General features: G+C 29.9%; 2 protein-coding genes across 5 annotated transcripts in view; one reads left to right on the top strand and one right to left on the bottom strand.

Moving 5' to 3' along the window:
• Positions 1–15,324, bottom strand: part of LOC113515146 (calcium release-activated calcium channel protein 1-like) — a 54,590-nt gene extending 39,266 nt beyond the window's left edge. For both annotated transcript variants that reach the window (XM_052895820.1, XM_026899303.3), the window contains exon 1: positions 14,946–15,324. In XM_052895820.1, coding sequence (XP_052751780.1) covers positions 14,946–14,948 — 3 coding nt within the window. In that variant the 5' untranslated portion in view covers positions 14,949–15,324. The remainder of the gene's footprint in view (positions 1–14,945) is intronic.
• LOC113515147 (methyl-CpG-binding domain protein 4-like) overlaps positions 1–23,654 on the top strand; it is a 28,179-nt gene that overhangs the window by 2,362 nt on the left and 2,163 nt on the right. The window contains exon 3 of one of the 3 annotated variants that reach the window (XM_026899307.3): positions 20,032–20,096. The exons of 1 other annotated variant lie outside the window; for it this stretch is intronic. The gene's annotated coding sequence lies outside the window, so the exon portion shown is untranslated. Of the gene's footprint in view, positions 1–20,031; positions 20,097–21,739; positions 21,867–23,654 lie in introns of those variants that run through there. One more of the 3 variants, XM_031908449.2, reaches the window with a different exon arrangement.

The raw sequence follows: 23,654 nt of genomic DNA on the forward strand, positions 1-23,654 counted from the left end.
AATATAAAAATAATATAAAATAAAATTTCAATATAAAAATAAAACCCTATCAAAGAGTTCGTATCCTCCAATCACCAATACTGATTTTGTCCTAATTGTTTGTTTTTTAGAACAAAATTTAAATTATAATAATTAAGTAGAAATATACGACGGTAATGACGGCACTGACCGACCACTTCGCCTTTAATGAACAGTTACTAGTTAACACTAATAAGTACTAAGTAGGGCCGTTGAAAGTGGCCCTGCGCTACTTTCTAATGTCTTCGCGACAAGAATATATTTACACGATATTTTTATGAGACACTTATATATCTGTCACAATAATAAAAACATTATTTTTTTACGCAACTGTTCATAAAAGGTTAGTTGTGGAACATACACTCCTCGCAAAAATTAAGGGAACATAAAATTTTTTGAAATTTTTGGGTGATTTTCAACAGGCTGTATTTCAGTGAAAAATAATCGTACAGGAAATTTAAAAAAAGGGTTTTGAAGCTTGAAAACTCTAGTTTTCAGATTTTTTGATGAAAAAATTTTTTGAGCTCCGGTTTCCATGCAATTCTTAAACAAAGCTGAAAATATTTTTTTTCTAAATTTTCTAGGTTTTGTTTTTCACTCTATGGGCATGGAAAATTTTTTTCGAGCTACTCCATTGTATAGGTCTCTTAGTGTGTTTATCAGCTTCAAAAATCGCTTTGGATGGCTCAATTACGACCATTTGTCTCCGAGATATCGAACTTTGAATACAAAAGCATCCTTTTCCATTCAACTGCTAATATCTCTGGAACTACTGGTCGCACAGCAAGCGGGCGCCGAGTTTCTTTATCTGCATAAAATTTCCAATTAAGCACAGTCAAGAGTTAGTGAAGAAAAAATTTTTTTCCACCTCTAACATTGAATTGAAAAAAGTGGAAAAAAGTGACTTTTTCTCCTTTTTTGGTTACTTGGCTGTATCTTCGCTAATATGGGCGGGAAAGCTAAGGTTTGAGGAAAATTTTACAGTCTATTGTTCCTTAAAGAATCCCCTAAATCCCTGGAGCGATCGGTTCAACGGTTTTTCCCGGACCAATTGATTGAAATTTTGGAAAAAATAAGGGAACAAGGTTTTTGTCCCTTAAATTAAAAAAAAATCAATAATTTCATTTGTTTTTCACTTTTTATTCAATTTTTTGTTTTTTAAAAATTCATTATCAAAAAAAAAAAATCTAAAAAAATCAAGAAAATTTTATGCAGATAAAGAAACTCGGCGCCCGCTTGCTGTGCGACCAGTAGTTCCAGAGATATTAGCAGTTGAATGGAAAAGGATGCTTTTGCATTCAAAGTTCGATATCTCGGAGACAAATGGTCGTAATTGAGCCATCCAAAGCGATTTTTGAAGCTGAATAAACACGCTAAGAGACCTATACAATGGAGTAGCTCGAAAAAAATTTTCCATGCCCATAGAGTGAAAAACAAAACCTAGAAAATTTAGAAAAAAAATATTTTCAGCTTTGTTTAAGAATTGCATGGAAACCGGAGCTCAAAAAATTTTTTCATCAAAAAATCTGAAAACTAGAGTTTTCAAGCTTCAAAACCCTTTTTTTAAATTTCCTGTACGATTATTTTTCACTGAAATACAGCCTGTTGAAAATCACCCAAAAATTTCAATAATTTTTATGTTCCCTTAATTTTTGCGAGGAGTGTATGATAAATTAATGTCAGTTAATATTATGAAGAGGAAAGATTTTATTTTTTGTTTGTAATGGATTAACTCAAAAAGTACTCAACTACTTTTATAAAGTCTTTCATCTATAGAAAGCTAAGTAATCAGTAAGTACCAGAGACTGTCTTTCATTAAAAAAAAAAAAACCGTACAAACTCGGACCGCGTCGCTAGTAATGTACACATAATCGTATGTTGATGTATCGTATGTCGAATCGTATGTTAATCTAGATCTGATGTTTTTTTTAATCAAATTACATTGCATAAAATATACAAATGAATGAATAGAATATTTTATAATAATAGTTGTTTTTAGAACGGTGGATTTTTGAAAAAATAATACATTATATATTTGGTTGTCTAAAAAACTTTGTGTGACAATTTAAATTTCCGACCCACTCTCCGATCACAGCTCCGATTATGGAATGGACTGTTGTTATATGTTGACAGGGCACCTTGAGAGATGATCATAGGTGAGCAGAAAAGCAGGTCTGTTAACCCATGTCTCACTAGTACACCGCTAGTATACATATACCAATCGCGAAGGTGGGATTACTATTTCAACTTTATCCATTAAAAAAACGCTCGTCAAATGCCTTTGACTATCTTATTATGGATGATATCCGTGAGCATATTTTTTATTTATTTAACTAATGTCTAGTCTAGACATATTTTCCAGTCTATTATCATCATCAAATTGTTACATAGAACTGCTGAACGATAATTAAATATAGCCATTGATCATACATAGTTATGTGAACGGGTTGCTATTTGCCGTCAATATTTATTGTGTAAAAACATAATTACGGCGATGGAGGACAATTGCGTATATTTAATTACATATTGTTTCATCCAATTAGTTTTTGCTCTAGAATTGTTATGAATAGTCAATATTATTCAAAGATACAGCTATAACGTAGTGATTACATGCTGTGTGGATGCAGCGGATATGTGCTTGTCACTAAGCGTATATCTGCAGGTCTACCATGAAATGAAATTCTGAAATTTCGGACTCAATTTCGTGTTTTGTTTATACCAAAATCGCATCAATAAATGGAATTTAACATTTAGTTTATCATACATCCTATCATTAAAGTCCAAAGGAACAATATTTTAACATTTTTAATATTTCCAAACGGCATGTATTATGTAATTTTAACATCAAATTTGTGTTTCGTTTGGCTCCGAAATTTCGGAAAACACTTCATGGTAGGCCCTCTGGATTCTAGACATAGTTATTTATTATTTAGATATTTTTTTATGCAACGTGAAATGACAGATACGGATGGTCCTCCTTATGAGAAGTGGTAGCTGTTGCCTATAGACATAAACAGTACCATAGACACTGTGACGTCAATGGTACTGGTATTTCTGATTTACATAACAGTTTCGCGTTTTAAATTCACATATTTTTAATCTAAATTGTCTCCATCCGGGTTTCGCACATATTACCGTTTGATAACGTATTTTATTCGATTTAAAATAAATAGTGGGATTACCAGTTAATATTAATTTTATCATGATTCGAAATTTATTTTTAAGATGTTCCCATAAAAATTTTGTTAAAATTGCAAATTGGAATTTTGTTTTGTATAAAAATATGGTGTGTATTCGAATTGAACGGTACTTTACCAATCTCAGTTTTTGTGCCTCACACGGTCGTGCCGTCTGTCAAGGCTTTTTTTTGTGACCAACATCATTACATCTTCTGATGAGCACATCAGAAGAACAAAAACATCTGTACTTTGGAATTTGCACCTTGTAGGAATTATTTTAGTACTTACGATGACAAAAACTATAGTCAAAGAGCGAAGTGCACAAAGAGAAATATCCCGTCTGATGAGCGGGCACATTTTTTATTAGGCAACATCATCGTTGTCTATAAATTCCTATAACTATAGTTTGAAAACCGGTTTAACTAATAACGCACAGCTATAAAATATAGTATGAACAGATACAAAGTTCAATTTTTTGCATAATGTTATGTTTGGGAAATACCGAGTACGACTGAAGTCCGTAATTTATATTGTATTAAAAAATTGTGTTCAATTAGTAATTTAAATAAAATATGGTATTTTTTTTTTTGTTAATTGTTATGTTTGAGACAATAAAAATTTGGTCGAAGTCCGTCTTTTTTGTTGCATCTATTACGAGTAAAATTATAAGAATATGATTATTTATTTTTATGGTAAAATCCTATGCAATATATGTAATGATTAAAATTTTACACTCTTTATTATGCGTAACTAACAGATAAACATATCCAGATATGTTACCATATTTAAAAGAATCAATCGGTTTATCCAGTTCCAAGATATCAGAAGCGTTTTATAGCTTGGGGTCCGGGCCCCTTCAGTGTTCATCAGGGAAGGGGGCCAATTGCTTACGTACTACGTATGTAGTTTACATTGTATGAACTTATTCATATAGTTCTGTGTTAGACGCATCCGCGCGTCAGTACTCTTGGAACTGTGTAAATGGTGCATTATTCACAGTAGTAGTTTTATTGGTAGCCCTTTATTTATTCTTTTCTATTTGCGCTTTCGTGTGTGATATTAAGAAACATTAGGATCCAATGTTGATAACCAGTTTGCAATAAACCTTGGTTTAGCCTTCGACAGTGAGAGAATACAAACGCATAGTTAACTAGTACACAACAACACTCAAGTTAAAGAAGTCAAACACTAAACCAAAGACTTATTTATCCTATTGATTATAATTAAATTAACAGAGAAAATACAAATTAACAAATAAAGTTAAAGACTTCAACTAATGTAGCTAGAATTACAAAAGAAAACAATTTTTAAAATTGAAAAAGAATAACCACTTGCCAGTGCATAAAACAACAAGTGAATGTAAATTGGATGCGGTTTTCAGATTTGTATTCCTGAATGTCTAAGTTAAAATCTGGTATATGCTTTATACGCCATCTAGAAGTAGTCTTTTTCATTCGTTTTCCTACTTCGGAAATGCACGCTTACAAAGTAGCGAGCAATAAACTAGTATACAATAAACTGAGATACTTCTGCTATTGTATGTGGCTTAAAAATACGAGTCGAAGCTCTTCGTATATCTTTTACAAATAAGAATACAGTGGACCATTTTTGCCATTTTGTCAAACGTAAAAAACATTGTCATAAAACAATCGGTACGTTGACCCGATCAGCCATATATAATTTATTACTTTTCCACCATAATCTTTGATGTTAAACGTTGTTTTTTCTTGGTGTTATATTTCTTTAAATATTCATTTGATGTTTATCGTAAATTCCAAACCAATAGTTAATTAATATTTTAGCAGGTACCTACTGTTGATATTATAAATGTGAAAGTTTGTAAAGTAGTTTGATACGGTTGAACGGATTTCAATGGAATTTAGTAAACAGACGGCTCATATTTTGGATCGACATATACTATATGTAATTATATTATTATAAGGTAATTAGCAGGTATTATATAGCAGATATTATAAATCGAATTAGTATTAGTACAGCTACTTGTCTGTCTATTTTAATGATGTAATCAAGAGACTTAAAAAAAAAGCAAGTTTTTAATTCGGTAGTTTTTTTTTTTATGTTTGGAACCTTATAACTCTGTCAGATATAAAAAAATTTAAATTCTTTTATCTGAAAGGTTTCAGATAAAAGATTTTTTTTTTCTTTCAGATTGGTCCTATACAAATTGTATCAAAACGGTTCAATGGAGTTTTGAAATCAAAATAACTGGATATTTCAAATCAAAATAATTGATTTTGCCACGATTGAAGTCAGTTTTTTTGTGAAATGAATCTTAAATTATATTTATTGATTATACACTTATCCTCGATTGTATTTAGACTACTACTACTATTTCCTTAGTCATGTGAGACTAGTGTCTACCCTCTGGTGTCAAGAGTTTTTAGACCGTCTTCATAAAGCCTCTGACATGATTTATATGACCTAACGTGCCCTCAGAAGAAAGTAGTAAGTGATAATAATTTTTAAAATATGAATTTGATTCATTTAATCGAAACCCAGCCAAAAACTTGAGTGTTTTTGGTTGAGTTTCAATCTTGGGAACTTCGGTCTGCAGTCGAACGTTGTCCATCTGGGCTGTCACTACTCGTCATGTATGTGTGTACAAATCGTGGTTTATATTTATATACCCAATAGAGATATACCCAAACGAATTAGTTACAGTGATTTCAAATAAAAAAATTCGTGAATAGAAAAAAGTCAACTGAACACCCATTATATTTTATCAGGATACAGCATCAAGCTTCGGTAGTGTGCCCTTCACGGATCATAATTGATATATGAATATTGATGAGTCGTAAGGTGTAAACAACAAAGTTGAAAGTTGAATAAAATATTGAAATATAATGTGGTTGCACAAATCATGCTCGTGTATAATCGTCTCGTGTTCACATTCGTGATACACGTGTATAGCAATAAATAATAGTTGTTATTATATAGTCACCTGAAAATGTTATTACAAGTTTTATACCTATATTGAAGTTAATACAAGTTACAGGGTGGCGTTACTAGAAAGAAAAATAAGTAAATAAGTATACTAAATTGACAGCTGGACGTGCTGCGTAAGTAAGAAAGGCTTACTTTTTTTAAGGACAAACGATGAATTTATTACCGTTCTCACCGAAGTGTGTCAACGTCGAAGTTGTTTGTTAATGTTTGATAAACAATTGTTGAACAATGATAAAGGAGCATGAAATTAGGTCAATTTGTCTATTGTGATGAATTTTCCAGGAATTTAACACGATGATTTCGAAGAGGAACCGCACGGAGGTTGACTTGACAGGATTTATTGCTAGCAACAGAATTTTTCATCATTATTATAATACAATACTTTTTTTGCCCTTATTAGGATTCTATTAGGAAGGTAGGCTAGAGATATAGAGGATTAGAGTGCCTTTGATGAGAAGTGATATATGAACAGACATATAGACGAACACGGTGCAACTAAAAGTATTTCTTTTTATTTATTAAACATGGAACATATAAGTAATGATATTAAATTGATAATATCATTACTTAAATCGTCCGACTTCATGGCGAATTCTCACGGAAATTGCTTTTTGTGATACCTAATTTTAGCACAAATTGTGTGGCGATATTTATACTGATAAATCTGAATTATGTTTTATGTATAAGATTTCTTATTTCATGTTTATATGAAACTCTGATTCGCGTGCGCTAAATCTTTTATTTTTTGTTCCTTTTGGAATTTCGGGAAATACTAAATCTTAATTTTAAGTGTGATTTCATCATAAAAAGAAGTTTGATCATTATATTTTAAATTATGGAAGTATACAAGTGTTATTGTAAGAATATCAATGTATGTTTAAAGTTTCACCAAGTGCCCACAGTCACTTATATTCAAAGTTTCTCACCCCAGCAATTTAGGCTATTTGTACATTTGTACAAATCCACATATTCGTAATAATTACAGAAAACTTTCTAATCCTGAATTTATTCTAAATACGATAAAAGCAAACAGTAAAATAAATGGTTTATATATATGCGTATTTTGAGAATTGATTAATAACAATTTTACTGATGTTTTAATTATTTATGAAGTATAGAAAAGGATGTATGTTGTATAGATAAGATATGTATCTATGTTAGAAAAATATCCTACAACTATCTTATAAATGTCAGTTAGGAGGTATTGTAGCTTAACCGTCGATACGTCTTTTAAAAATTTTACGTAGCGTTATAAAAATACATTGTGATTTTTCCAAGTTAGAAGCATTAACAAGTGGCGTATGTGGGATGTAGTGTTTATTAACTTTAATTGCTATTTGAGCACAACTTGGAGTATTTGTTTAATAAATTACACTTCAATAGAGGTTTCAGGGTTGTGTGTAATGAAAGAGACGTACATTGCTGAATACAAGATGTAATATGTTTTTAATTGAAAGAGAGATAGAGAGAGAGAGCTAGCATAAATCTCGAAGATATTTTTATTTAAAACATAAATCTCGAAGATAATTTTATTTAAATGATTATTTTAATTATAATTTTGGTCCTTGAATTTTATTATTATCACATTATTTTACAGTTACAACGCCTTCGTATCGTGTATTTTTTTGTTCCGCTATTTGGTGATGTATTTCACCATTTATAACATCAAAATCCAAAATAAGTCTTGTGGACAGACTACTTAGTTTAAAAATATATATTACAAAATGCTATTTATTGAAAAGTTCTAAAAAGCAAAAAATAGGCAATCGAGACAAATTTCTTCGGGTCTCGAATTCTTATACTTATTTATTGCGTTAAATAAAAAAAAAAACACCTTTTTATCAAAATATGTATTTGTTTAATAATCATTCTCGACAATTGCATTCTTTATTTACTAAAGAGGATTTATATTTGTAGTAAGTACATTACAGGAAATTAAATATATATAGAAAGATGTTCTTCGATTTATTTATGATATGTTTTTAATGTTTATAACTTGCATTAATTATTAATTACTATGAATCACAGGTCGACTTAGACCGAAAAGAAACTCTAATAAATTTTATGATAACAGTAGATAGAAGTTTTGTTTGTAGTAGCCTGCGGTAACCTACTTACTGCAAGAGTGTCAATCTTAATTTATCTGATAAAAGATTCCATAAAAATAAAACGGAGTCTACTTACTAGATATAGTTTTTATAAATGACTGCAACTAGTCCAATGGCCGCGACTTTAAAAGTCCTATCACTATGTTAAACGTGACCTACGCTTTTTATCGTGTCTCTTCTCAAGATGTTATCTTAATTTTTTACGTTGAAGTAAGTATAGTTAGTTGTACATCGACAAGTATAACTGTTGTTGTTAAGCGTTTATGAATTATTTTACCACCATTTGGATAGTACGTTTCATTGTTAATTGCCACTTCCGTAACGTAAATATATAAATTATATATATATATATATATATATATATATATATATATAAATTTTCTGAACTTTATTTAAACTGTTTTTTACAGTTATTATATATATACGTCGATTTTCAGCCACTGACCATAAAATGATTTAAACCTGACGTCTTGTTCGAGTCACAGACGTTACTTTGGTAATAGTAAAAAGTTCATCTGGGTAAAAGTTAGTAACAGTAAGAAATTGTTAACTACTTCGTGTACATGCTTTTTGCACCTTGAATTCTCAAAACGGGATTCAAATCTCCCTAATTATCCGAGGTTGGAGCAAGGTATGGTGTTTTCCCCTTTAAAATATATCTCGCTGAGGTTTCAGGCTTCAAAGTTTTTTTTTTATTCTAGTGACACGTTGAGTTCTTGTTCCGTCATCACACAGACAAATTAATTTAGCGTCGAATATTATCATATTCTATGTTTTATCTTAAAAAAATCTTTTGTCTATTAAACCTTGGACCTAATTACCGACATTGATGCTTGATTCCTGACCCCGGCATCATCTGAACAAGATGTTCTACAAACACCTGGTCGATGTAAAAAACCAGTCAAACGTCTTCATCTTAATTTGTACATATATAGGTACATAGTACATACATTGATCATTGAGACTTTGTATTCAAATGATTGTAGGTGTTAACGGACTATAGTTTTTTAACATGTTTTTTACTATACTTCGGTATGGAAGTAAGGAACAAAACTTAGACAATGACAATAATGTTGTAAAATTTAACAACAATTCGAATCTACTCGTGACTACAGCTTGTATAATCTGGTCGAAACGTCGTGTTGAGGTAAATTATCATAGTTTACCGAAATGATCGTATTGATTTCCAACTCTTGTAAAAACATAAAATATGCAGCGCGAAAGTCTATAAGTTAATAAAAATCCAAATGTACAATATATGAAGTAATATTGAAGTAAATATCGTTGGATTCTTTTTAAGGTAGTGCTCTATTATTGAAATTATATATTTTTCACAAGGTGAACCTATAAGGATTACGTTTTCATTGTATGGATCTCTAAAAAGCGACAATAAATCACATTCGATTCATATTACTTTAGGAAAATGTTCTGTTCTGTTCAATTTTACTACTTAAACGCTTGCTTAAAAAAGATATCAATAGTTCAAATTTCACTCTGAATATGACGCAATTTATACGAAACTAAATCGTGGGAAAATGGATAGATCAAATATAGAAATCGATATAAGCACTTTGTCTAACCGGACTTAATGATCGACGACAATTAATGGACAAAGCGGAAATAATTTGTGAACGGATACGCCATTAATTATTACCAAGCTACGAACGAATCGTAACTACTTAATAACTATGTTTTGTCTACTAAATGTTTTAGCTATATTTAGATATTGCTAAATCACTACCAACTAATTCTTTTATTGTCTAATATTGAACATAGATCTCTTATCCATGCCTCTATATGCCTGTGTCTAAGAAATATTTTTAACCGGTCAGCATCCATAATTTTTTTCGATCACATTTGAGGGAAGCTTCTAAAATGAGGGAGTTTAATTATTTCTGCTACAGTATTTCTTATGTTGATACCGAACAAAATTTTGCAGCGAAAAAAACCTGGTATTTTTAATAATGACAATTAACATTAGTCTAACGCATTGAATCGATTACACACACAAAAAAAAATATTTAGCTAAGATATTGCGTAATATTATAAACAAGAAGACAAATGGGGTTTTTATAACTCAGCTGGTATTTATTTCAGCATAATGCTTTCATAATATAGAAAATGCGACGACCTAAACATTAGAGCACCATAGCGAAGTTTTACTGTGCACACTTTGCCTACACACCGTAACTATACTAGTAGTAAGCTAGTAGTAATCAAAAGAGGTCAGGAATTCATAATTATGATCATCTTTTTAAAAATAGCAGTGAACATTCGACACATTTTAGAAACTTCATTTCTCAAAAAGATGGAATTATTTTTAAAAAGATGAAAATTAAGTGAGTCACGAATTTACTAGGAATTAACAACGATGGTTTCAATAGGGGACCGCGTGGATGTCGACTTCACTGAATATAATACCTGGCAATGACGACTAATCTTCCTATTACTAACTGTAGTGATACGCAAGCAAGTTGGTTGAACACTGATTTATTCATTGAATGAATAAATGGAACAAATTGTTACCGGCCAGTATTTACAATTTTATTAGTGGCTACTATTTGAACGCAATAAATATACTAAAACTAAAAATCCCATCTCCCCTAAAGATCAAATGTTGCTAACTGCCGGTAGGTAAAGATAATTAGCTATTGGATAATCTTATTAAAGTTTATAGTTTTCTACAAGGATCTATAAATCTTGAGATAAATTATACCGGAAATATATGAGGCCATTGATAAAAATCAGAATTGTTTAAAAACATTGAAAATTGTATTGTAACTTAACACAAACTACGTACAGATTTGTAATGAACGAGTACGCAGTCGACAAAGAATTTTGTTTTTATTCACGAAGGAAAAATAATACAAACAATTTTCTTTTGTTTCATTGTTTAATCTATTCTTTTTATTGTTTACCATCGACTCCAAAGATTTCAATTTGACTGTATTTTTTTTTTCTTAAAATTGTTAATATCACCTTCCTTCCGATAGTTAAAACTGGGTCTTGTTTTCATAAATTCTGTTCTCTTTTTAAAATGAATAAAAGGCATAAGCTGTGGTATTTTTTGTATATTCAACATCGATATTTGTGGAAATCGCGGCAGCGCCATTTTTTGGAGTGGAAGTGCCAACATATAGTATAAATATAACAAAGACTGTGTAGTGCAGGTAATTTGCTCTACAATTCTAATGAAAATCGCGTTTATATCAAAAAGTTAAAAACGGTGTTTTATTTTTTATGGTAATTAATTATAAATTATATTTTGTAAGTATTAAACGTAATCTTGTTGCTGACTGCAAACTGGTTTCAAACGTGTTCAATCAAATGATATAATCACGGTGACGTCACCCACGACGTCTTACCGATGGTATTTGGTCTCTATTCATACATATTTGAATTTTATGTATCTAAGTGCGTGCATACCCTGGATTTTTTTAATATTTTTAATCGGCGTGATTCATGAATATTACTACTACGTAAACAGATGAGGTATGTAAACGCCTGTGTTTGTGTGTGTGTGTGAGTGGGAAGTGGGGAGGGGGGGGGGGCAATAATTTTTGTGTATGTATGTGTAGGTATGTAGCGACCATGGTGCGTTTTTAAAACCTTTTAAAAAGCAAAAATTAATCGTTATCAATTTAGATTTATTCTTTTTTGTGCCTCTGTTACACGATATCTTCGTCAGTTCTGCAATTGTTAGAGTTTAATCCCGTGTTGTTTTTTGTATTCATTATGTCACGATTAAAACATTTGTTTTTTTTTTATATAGGAAAATCTTGAATTATATAGTAAAATGTTTAGATTTATTAAATTACTGATACACTTTCATAGTCAGTGATAACTTATACAATAAAATTCATGTAAACGTAACGAAAAATAATGTAAATACTTATTTACAGTTGGTTATGGTAAGTTTAGGAATAATGTAGTCGGGTACTCTACTACTCTCCGTTTCCGCCATGTATTTATGAGTATATGACTCTATAATAAAATATAGAATAATACATTAAAGTCATTCAATATAATGATAGTGTAATAAACCCCTTAGGCCATTCCTTGATTGTTGACCTTTGTAAACATGATTCTGACATTTTTAAAGATAGACTACAAAGTGTATCCTTACTAATATTATAAATGTGAAAGTGAGTTTGTTCGTTTGTTTATTAACTTTTTGTTATGAGCTTAGGTATATGATGGAGAAAGACGTAGGTTACTTTTTATTCCGGTCATTGTACATATCCTAAATACGCGAATGAAGTCGCGGATAAAATACAGCAAATGCATAAATGTTTTTACGCCGAATTACTTCATTCGGAGAAACGGAAAATAGATTAATTTGTGTACAGAACGTCATGCCCTTCCAATTACGAAACGCTAATATGTGCATGTTCTTTATTTACATTTTATTAAGCAATGGAAGCAATCAGCTGTCCGATTTCAAACACAGAGTACCTAGGTATGTCTGCGTAGGTAGAGAACTAAATGTTTTTTGTAGTTTCTTTTATTTTCCTTTTTAATAATTAATCATTAAGATTATCATTGACTTGTTTGCCATTCTAAGTCGCATAAAAATATTAAGATAATTTTACAGTCGATATTTATAAAAATAATTTCCAATTATTAATTTAAATTGTTAAATGAAGAAAATAAAGTAAATAGTAATTTTAGAGAACAATAGAAATTATGTTTGTCTAAAATAGTCTTCTTTTCAAAATCTATAAACTATTTTGTTCTACTGAGAATCCGCTTGAAACTCAACAGTGATTTATTTCAAATCATTTTCTCTTGAAGTTGTAAAATTTGAGTTGTTTGACTCTCCATCGACAGTGGACAATTATTTGTTGTGTTATATAAGCTGTACTAATGATTTCTTGTGTATTATGAAATTTTTGTGCGGTCACATTTGTTTATCAGTGCAGCTGTATAGCATTTGACGCGACACAATATATATGTCAAAAGTTATTCTATAGAGACAATGCTCTGAGTATTGATATTTACTCTGGATTTTAGTAATATTGATATTTTAAGCTTTACTATTCCTATATTTCCTATAAAGAAATATATTATCCGACTTGGTACTCGATATCCACTCAACAAAGTTGCATTACGTACTTAATTGGAGCTGGTTATGTAGAAGACAGCTACATTACCTGCGATGTCTATAAGAGATGGCTGTTTTCTCTATAACTAGTTCCAATTGTTTTATACTAACCTAAGTACAGCCCATCAATATTTTACGCACACTACTACAAGAATATAAGGTGCATTGTATATGATTCATTGTTATGCATAGCAACAAGAAAGAGACGCATAGATACATAGACAAATGATGTATGGTTTGTTGTGACACTCCACTCTGATGCTACCTATATAATTTATACACAGAAACGGAACTATTAAATAATTTGATTTCTTTAATTGGTATGTATCAGTGCGTAATTATGTTTGTTCGCGGATTGACGGATTTGGATACTTATTTTTAAACATGACTACAAATGACCAACATAGAATACTAACATAAAATTTAAATAAATAACAATAAATCTTTATATGCAAAAATAGAGCAGTTGCAATTAATTGGAACAGGCTATTCTCTAGTAGAAACACTCATTCTCATGTATGACGTTTGTGCGCAAACATATTGGAAGCCAATCTGGCACTCTATGATGTTACATTGTAATAATTATATTTTATTTATTAAGAGTTTTCAACCTCTATCCTATGCCTAAATTATCTTGTGCCAATTTAGTTATTATTAAAGAATACATTTCATCCAAACTCATCCAGATTGAGTAATAGATTGAGCTGATAATGTCAAGAATTGAAAATGGTGAATAAGATAAGTTAATTAGTTTTCATTAGCTTCATGCTTAACATTTTAAAATTTAATTGCACAGCTGTTGAAATGGGTAATATTTTTGCTTATTTCCATCACAATAACATGTTTTTTGTTATTTACTCGTATTTTTCAACATTTCAACTTCTTTTTCAATATTTGTAAACAGTATGTTTTTAACGTGTATATAAATTAAAAATTACTGTAATAGTCGTCATCGTGTTCTTGTCCCAAGTCTATATTGGGGTGGGCGTTTATTCTGTTCATCTCTATTTCTGTATCTAAGTATTCACTCCCTTTCTGGACATAATCATAATTCAAACAAACTGTACAGGTCATACAGTCTGTCAAACCTTCGTATACACATGTATGTACTATGTATATCCGGGTAGGTATATGTATACTCAAAAAAACATTACTTTTCTTTCTTCAATTATCGGGTAAAATATAAAGAGTGTTTGAAGTAACAAGTATTCAATTATCAATTTTTGCATGCTATGACACAGTGAATGGTGGTTATTTGTAGTACTTTATGGAGATTAGCCTAGAGAAAGATTAGACCTTTACACGAATCTACTGGACCTTTGTTAATTTTCAGGGAATTAGTCATAATAGGCTAAAGAATTTGACTACATCCTCACCTATCGTCTCCCATCGGTACCTTGTTAATGTATACCAATAACACAAAAGGGATTACTATTTTAATCAATTAAAAAAATCTTAATCTACGACTGAATATTGTCTAAGCAACTTTGTATCCTTAGTTATTGATTACATTTTAGATAGAGTAAATTAAAATAATAATTATACTGAGTCATTCATTAGCTTACTTACCATTCACTGCACAGCTGTGACACAAGCGCATCATTTAGTAGTGATTTCCATAATCTATAAAGTCACCAATATTCCTTGACCTTCCAGAAAGGCCATGCCAGTTCAACCACTAACGCACACTTCCGTAATATCTTATAAATACTGCAAGCAACTCAATATTCTTCGATACTTGTAAGTATTCGCGGTATCCGAATGCCGGTTTGAAGAAAGTGTTTTGTAAACAGTGCTCTTTTCAAAACTCCCTCGTTTCGAATCGGATTCGTTATCGATCGAATGATCAGCTCGGTTTGTTTTCTTTTTTTTTCGCGTTTATTACCGCCGTTATCACGCGGAGCGGCGACGCGCGTGCTGCCGGCGCGGTGCAGCAATTTGCAATAAACTAAACGTACGAGTATATACTGGAATCGAATGATCGGATGGCGCGGATATTAATATTGGAAGAAAAGCAACTATGACATGTCGTTTAAAGTTATGATAGAAAATATCAAACCGGAAAATAGATCGTTAACAATGGACCATTGTTGACACATTCTAGCCATGATATATTCATTTCACATTGTTAAGATGTCAAGTGTTTAATGTAGGCTTATAAAGATGCCGCTTCCCACAACATGATAATGTCTGAATTACATCGATTACAAGTCAAATTACAAAGTTAATTTTAGATACACACTCTATAGTGCACTGAAAAAAATACATAGAGTCGAACAGAGAAATTTTCTTTTTTGAAGTCGGTTAATATAAATTGAAACCTAAATGTATAGAAAATTATTTTAAGAAATTCATTTTAATATGTTTATTTTGGTATGTGCGTCGAGAATAGGGTTAATGATTTCTTTGCCATCTTACATATATTTAATGCAATATTTTATGAAAAAATATGAAAATAAGTAATCCTATTTTTAAGGCAGTATTTCACACGATATATCTGACGACTAAGGAATTTATAATGAAATTATATCGACTCTTATTTATTTATTTATAGACAAACAGTCTTATGTCTAAATTCACACTAATTATTATTAAGAGTCTATTAGTAAACTTTAGTGTAAATAAAATTATACTAATGAATTATTTGTGTAATTAAAGTAATTAAATGTAAACTTTGAGTATATGCCTGAAATAAAAGATTTTATTTATTTATTAGTAGATAAAAAATGAACTAGGAAGTACTTTGGACAAAAAAAATGTGATGGATTTCTTTTTGAAGTCCATAAAGTTATAAAAAATTACCATTTATTTATTTATTTATGTTACACTCTATTTATTTTACACTGCTACAACAGACGTCTTCCAAAAGCTATATAATATCTAGGAACAGTTTGTTTGGGGAAAAAAGGGCTTTTATATTATTTAGGTCAATTTTTCCCTACATAAAGACATCCTTTGGACTTCAATGAATATAAAAACAAATGCCGAATCTGCCCATCCGTTATTGAGTTTTATGCTTAGCAATATTTATTTTCCTCTGTATATATAGATCTCGATATATATATTTATACTTGAGAATTTAATACTTGAGGAATGGGCAGCAGCGTCCCTTTTATAACATCGCCAAAGCCTAACTGCGGTTCTCAATTGCCTGCCAAGCGTGGCAACTACTAGTTAAATTCCCCAAGGGGAGGTCTAAGTTCAGCTGTGGACAGTTAATGGCTGATATGATATGGTAAAATTATATTATAGGTACTTTTTAACTTACTGCCAAAAATAACGAAATATTATTTTTCGCGCATGTTACACGATATCTTTGTCAATTCCTAATAGAGACGAATTAAGAACCTCTTATTTTTGAATAATTTTGATATCTACACAAGTGTCTGATATATATTAAATGTACATGAATATGTAAATGATTAATATGAAATTACACGCCTGATATTATATAATTATATGATATGAATGGAAATTTTTAATGATATCATTAAAATTTCCATTGAAACTTGATAAAGTCACGGTTGGTTTTGAAAGTCTGTCATATTGGGATAATAAGTACATTATAACACATTTTTCTCTCTTGATCTACCTTGTAAAATTTCAACAAAATTAGTTTAGCCGTTTTTCAATAATGCTATCTAAATATTTTTACAGTATTTCACATTTATAATGTTTTTAATTAATTATATTTTACGATACTGGCAAAGCAAAGAGGGCAGTGGTGGTGAACATATTTTAAGTCCGCTGTTTTACTATCTTTTGTTATTTTAATTGTTCGAAAAACAATTCTAATAATAAGCTTTTTTATTAAAAACGTAACTCTTCCTAAAATCAATAATACATAATGAAGAAAAATCTATAACAGATATCGATTACATGTCTAACTGTGAATATAAATACAACTGTACGGATTTCATAATTGTACTATAATAAAATTCATACACATTTGAAACCGTGGAAGGTAGCGGGTCGCAAGATAAGTGGCCCAGGTCGCGTCATGAAAAAGATCGAAAAATTTTGGTCTATGCAAAACATTTATTAGAAAAAGAGCAGACATAAATTTCTGCCTACACAATTATAAAATCGCCTCCTTTTACTGTCGTGATCAAGATAAAAGAGGGGGTTCCTTTATATTTGTTAAACAAGATTTATTATATAATAAATTATGATTGCGGAGGAAATTTCTATACCTCGTGATTTTGAATGCAGCGGAATTAAATTGAAAAGTCTGAAATTGATCCTTATTTGTATTTACAGAACACCGACATCGAATATAACCGTATTTTTAAATAACGTTGAATTTTTATTAAACAAATTATGTAAAAAAGCTAATAAAATTATTTTATGCGAGCATTGGAATATTGATATGATAAAATCAAATAAAATTTTGGACAAATACTTCTTATTTAACAAAATTATAATATAAATATAAATACACCAACAAAGAATGGCAAACAAATATTGTTGGAGCCAAGGGATGAACTGAAAACCTAGCTCTGTCGGACCATAATACAGGACAACTATTATATTTTCATAACAAAATAGGAGACTAAATACTAGGTATGAATATAAAAGGGATTATAATATTGAAAACATCAACAAATTAATTGACTTTATAAATAGCCTCTCATTTTCGGACGTATTAGATAAACAAGAGGTCAATGATGCATTTAATGAATTCCACGATATTTTTATATTATTATGTGACTTGTGCTCTCGAACAATAAAAGTAAAGAATAGTAATAAAAAGAAACTGTCACCGTGGATCACGAGAAGTTTAAGGAAAAGTTGTTACAAAAAGCGTAAACATTATTATCAAAACATAGAAATAAAACAATATAACAAGAGAAACAATCAACAAATATATCAAAAATACACTACAATATAACATAAATGTATAAGTCAAGCACTAAAAATAATAACAATAGGTATTTAAATCAATCAGAAAACAAATGTAAAGCTTCCTAGACAATTATTGTACTGCTCATGTCTATAGGCGACGGTTACCACTTTCCATCAGGTGGGCCGTCAGCTTGTTTGCCATTCTAAGTTGTATAAAAAAAAAATATACAAAAAAATATATAAACAATATCACATAAACATGACATTCATAAAATTAAATACTATGGTAAGATTATAGACAATTTAAATGATATTGCTAATACTTTAAATATTTTTTTATTAACATAACAAAAAATAATACTAACTTCAACAATAATTATTATGATTTTAAATTAAATAAGTCAAGAGTGTTCAGTACCATAGTTTTAATGCCAGTAACAAAAAACGAAAGTAGTCGTATAACCTTAACCCTAAATAATATTAATTAAACTAGATACGAGAATATTAAGTCTAAAATTCCAGTTTTATTTGGTCCCAGCTTTGGTCTCAATATAATTTATAAGAATATGTAGAATATATATAGGAGTAGAAATTTCCACTTCTTTTTTAGATATCACGTTAGACAAACACTTAAATTGGAAGAAACACGTATAATGTACCTATGTAAAAAAATTAATAAGTTTTTATTTGCATTGTATAAATTGTACGAAATTGCAACCCTACTGACTGCTCTCAGTGCACATCATGGATTTGTTTCATCGCCACAGTTATGGTTTGATTATTTGGGGGAACTCACCTGATATAGAAAGAGTTCTCAAGGCGCAAAAAAAAATCTATAAGGGCTATTAGCTATGTAGGGTAGGGTGCTGGAAATCTTGTAGGCCATTATTTAAAAAAATAAGTATCCTTCTCCTGCCTTGTATGTATATATTTGTTATATGTGCCTTTATTAAGCAACACCAAGAATTATTTAATACATGCGGTTAACTCAAGGAAGGTATTAGATCACACAGAAAAAATAAACTTGTGATACTAAAAAGCAATTTCACCTAGTACCAAAAGAATGCTTCATTTATGGCTCTAAAAATATATAATAAACTTCCTTCAGATCTTTTAGACCTACCCTTGAAAATATTTAAAAACAGCTTCTTGTAGATAGGGTGCTTTACAATATGGGAGAATATTATGCCTTCACTTCACTTCAAACATAGTTAACATAATTATGTATAATATTGCTTTGAAACTGACATGGATTGTAATTTGCTATTGGTATGACATAAAGAATGTAATTATTGATTTTATTTGACGTTATTAGAAATGTATCTACACTTTATTGGTTTGATTTAGATTTATTTTTTTCTTTAATCACCAACATTAGTTTTGTATTTTTATTTAATTAATATATTAAATTTGCACGCCTACAATTTTAAGGCAATTAAACAGATGTCAAAAAGTTCTGTCACATGACCTTTCAAATGTCTGTTTAAAGCAAATAAATAATATCATTGTATATTTGTATGTCTGTTAGTGCTTTGAGTTCATATTTTGTTAATGCGAATTTTATGTTCTTTGCTTCTGTCCATTTTTCTTAAGAGATCTCTTTTGTTTTTTCAACATTTATCAAACTAATAAAAGTTCGTTTTTTAAAGAAGATTAATTTTCACTAGATTCGTTTTGAGTACGTCATCTATATTTACTAGGAAGCCTCTAGTAGATTATTATCAGTGCTAGTATAGTATTATATTATCTGTGATATCGGTGTGATTGTTCCTTATTGTGTCGTTGAACTTATAGCGGACCATTGTTACAGTGATCAATCATCGTTGTGTGTGTACACTCATTTGCCAACGTTAGTCACACATACAGTCCGAGCGTGTAAGTTGAACAGTCCTTATATGTCCTGCAAGCCTTCAGGTGTTTTTTGGATTCCGTACTAAAAAGATACAAAGGAACTTTTATAGTTCGACTTTCCGTCCGTTTATTCTAACTAACAATACAATACAAATAATTTTACATTAGGCCACAGATATTGCAATGAAAATAATTGAAAAACTATTTTTATTTTCTTTGAATAGTATGAATGAGTATACTTTATTTGCATTCTACAATATAGGGAATAATTAAGACAATTAATAAATGTAACGGTACAGTTGTGTAAGTACAGTAAGGCGGTATTATTGCTGAAAGCAATCTTTTCAAGACAACCTTAGGGTAATGGACTAGTTGTTAAACAAGTAGGTATGATAAGATTTTATAATTAAGAAAGTTAATCAAAATTTTAGAATTGGTTTACTAATTTAAGTGTAATAATATATATTTTTATCTTGCGTAGTTTTTTACTTATGATCGAAAATCTGAAAAAAGAAATCCACCCACTCCTCCCCTCATTCATTGCCGATGTTAGTTCAGTGAGAAATCTGAAGTAATAAATTTTGAATTAATGTGAACATTGTTGTATGGTTCCGGCATAGAATATGCCACCTCTTTTTTCCCGTGGGTGTCCTAAGAAGCGGCTAAGGGAGGGCCTAACTGCGGTTGCCAACCCGCTTGCAAAGCGTGGCAACTACTGGCAACAAAATGGAGATCTATGTTCAGCAGTGAACAGTTAACGGTTCAAATGGTAGGGTAATGTCATCTCTGTGTTCGTTTAGAATGTTGTGGTCACATGTCGTGCTATAATAAAAAAAAAAACACAGTTTATAAATATACATTATTGTGAATATTAGAGGAAAAATAAAGTTTCTTAGTAGTTCTCACAGTTTTTGAGAAATCATGAAAAACCTCGCATATAAAAAAAAAAACTAGGTTTAGTTTTTAACAACAATTATGGCCTAAAATAAGAAATTACGATATATAATATTAATGATAATAACTATTAGGTGTCTATTTCATATAAAAAATGCAACAAATGTAATTTTATCTAATATTTATATACTAATGTTTATGTACAGAACCCTTGAGTTGTGAATTCAACTCGCATCTGACCGATTTTATTTAAAGCTTTTTGCCTGCTACTTCATACGCGTGGATTTCGGAAATAGGAATATGTAGATGGTGTATTAAAATTAAACGTACGTCAGGTTTTAAATTAGATTTTCAGGAACATAACTGAAAACCGTATCTAATTTGGTGTGATAGTATTTACATGATGTCAGAACACACATATAGACGAAATTTCTAAAAATTATTGCTTTGGCATATTTTGGTCTTATTAAGAGCCCTCATGTTATTTTTTCCTAAATATCACCCATGTACAAACATTGTCTAATTAAAATTTTATTATATTAGTAATATTCATATCTTACTAATATATTTTTTTTTTATATTACTAAAATATAAATCTTACTCATATAAATGAATTTTTCTTGAATAATAAGTAATGTATTCTTTAATTTTTTTACACATTTGTAAATAATAAATCACTGTAAGAAATAAATCACTTGTTGCAAACAAAGATATATGTCTATCTACATTTCAGTTCTTATATTTTCCTCATTGTAAAAACCCGACTCATTAATTTTATCTGTATGAAAAGAACCAAAATAAGAAGAATAAAAAACCCTAAGCAGCGTTTGATATTTCTTTTTTCAACTTTGCATTGTGTTTGAATCGACTTTTCAATTTGTTATTATAAGAAGAATTATGGTAAGTCATGATTCAAGAGTTCAATGGATAATTACGGTTCCCCTCACATTGCAATGGTTAACCGCGACTATCTCCTAAAATACGAAATAAACAATTACAAGAGATAACAGAAAACATCCAAATTCTAAATTTATCTATACTGTAATATTATAAAGAGGAAAGATTTGATTGTTTGTTTGAAATAGATAAACTCAGAAATTTCTTAAGTGATTTTAAAAATTCTTTTACGTATAAATAGTTACATTATCAGCATGTTACATAGGCTATATTGTTTTTTATGTACCCGTACGAAGCCAGCGTGAATAATTTCTAAACACGGAAAACGTAAAATATTTTTTATCCCAGCCAATATATTAAAATTTAATATTAAAACCATTTGTTTTAATATTAAGTTTTAATATATTGGCTGAGGTAAAAAATATCTTTCTATGTATTGTAACATAGAAAAGAAGATAGGTGAGTTACAACGAATATCGATAACTATATTTTAAAAGTCAATAGGTTATCCATCTATTATGAATTTGTTTAAAATTTATCTAAATTTTATTGTTTTTGTTATTATATAAGTGTGTCAAATAGACAATATTAATAACAAGTAAAAAAGTAATTATTTACGCGTTTTTTTGTATATTGAATATTTTTTTGAGATTAATTATCAGTTCTATTGATAGAACACTAAAATAATGTTATTTTGACTTCGGCCTCTATATAGTATAATAATATTCTAAGGGACGGAAAATATGTTGAGTTTTATTACTCGAAAGTCAACCAGAAATAAGGCTAAATAATCGATGGAACACAGACCTGTCATTGACATCTGTATCTCTGTTAGTTACGTTATCATGAGAAAATGGAAACATGAGGATAATATGACCCCTTTATTTATCCATCAAGTCGTTTAGGCAGTAGCTTGCAAAAATTTGTGATGTAATGTTATACGTATACATCAATTTTATAATATATTATGTATGTCACTGTAAAAGTTCGTACATTCGTAAATCTTAGGTTTAACTAGTAAACCTTAGGATTTACCAGCATGAGTTAGTAAATTAAGAATTTTATTTAAGAAAAAAAAAATCTGATCTTCAACAACTTAAAAAACTAAGCTCTTTTTCTGACCATTAGTACGAGCACTACGCACTAAATAGATTTAAATATGTCCAAAATGTTCTATGACCATAGTTACCTCAGAGACAATACTTAAATACAGTACATAAGTACTTAAATGTCAAAATAGACATATTTCAGACAGTTTTCGGAATTGATGTGCATGCATAAGACGAGTTATAAACTAGATCAAGAGATTTGTATAAAAATAAAAGCTTCGAACGTTCGGTTTTCTTTGCCTATCTGGCAAGGGTCTCAGCGTGAAGATATATACTTGAAATATATTACCCTGCAACCCTCTTAAATCGACTAAAATAAATTTTTGCAGTAATAAAAAAGAACATACATATGTGTGTTATATAATAACTTTACATGCTCGTACTACGATTTTTTTTTTGTTTTTATTACTTTTTTTATAATTCCTGATATTGCTTATTTACATTTCATTAATAATATTTTTAGATGTTCAGACGTTTAGAGGGAATGAACAGGAAATATCATATAATATTATCGAATACAATTCCTTTGAAATTTGATTACTGTTTCTAAGAAATTCAAATTGAATTACAGCATGGTGAACAATTTTCGCTATTGACAGACAATCAAATAGACAGCAATAAGTAGACGATATAAAAAACCTATTAGTAACATGTCATGCCTGCTATTAGAGTCACGCACCTG

Source organism: Galleria mellonella, unplaced genomic scaffold (assembly GCF_026898425.1).
Source record: "Galleria mellonella isolate WM207_F2 unplaced genomic scaffold, CSIRO_AGI_GalMel_v1 utg312, whole genome shotgun sequence".
Classification (NCBI taxonomy): domain Eukaryota; kingdom Metazoa; phylum Arthropoda; class Insecta; order Lepidoptera; family Pyralidae; genus Galleria; species Galleria mellonella.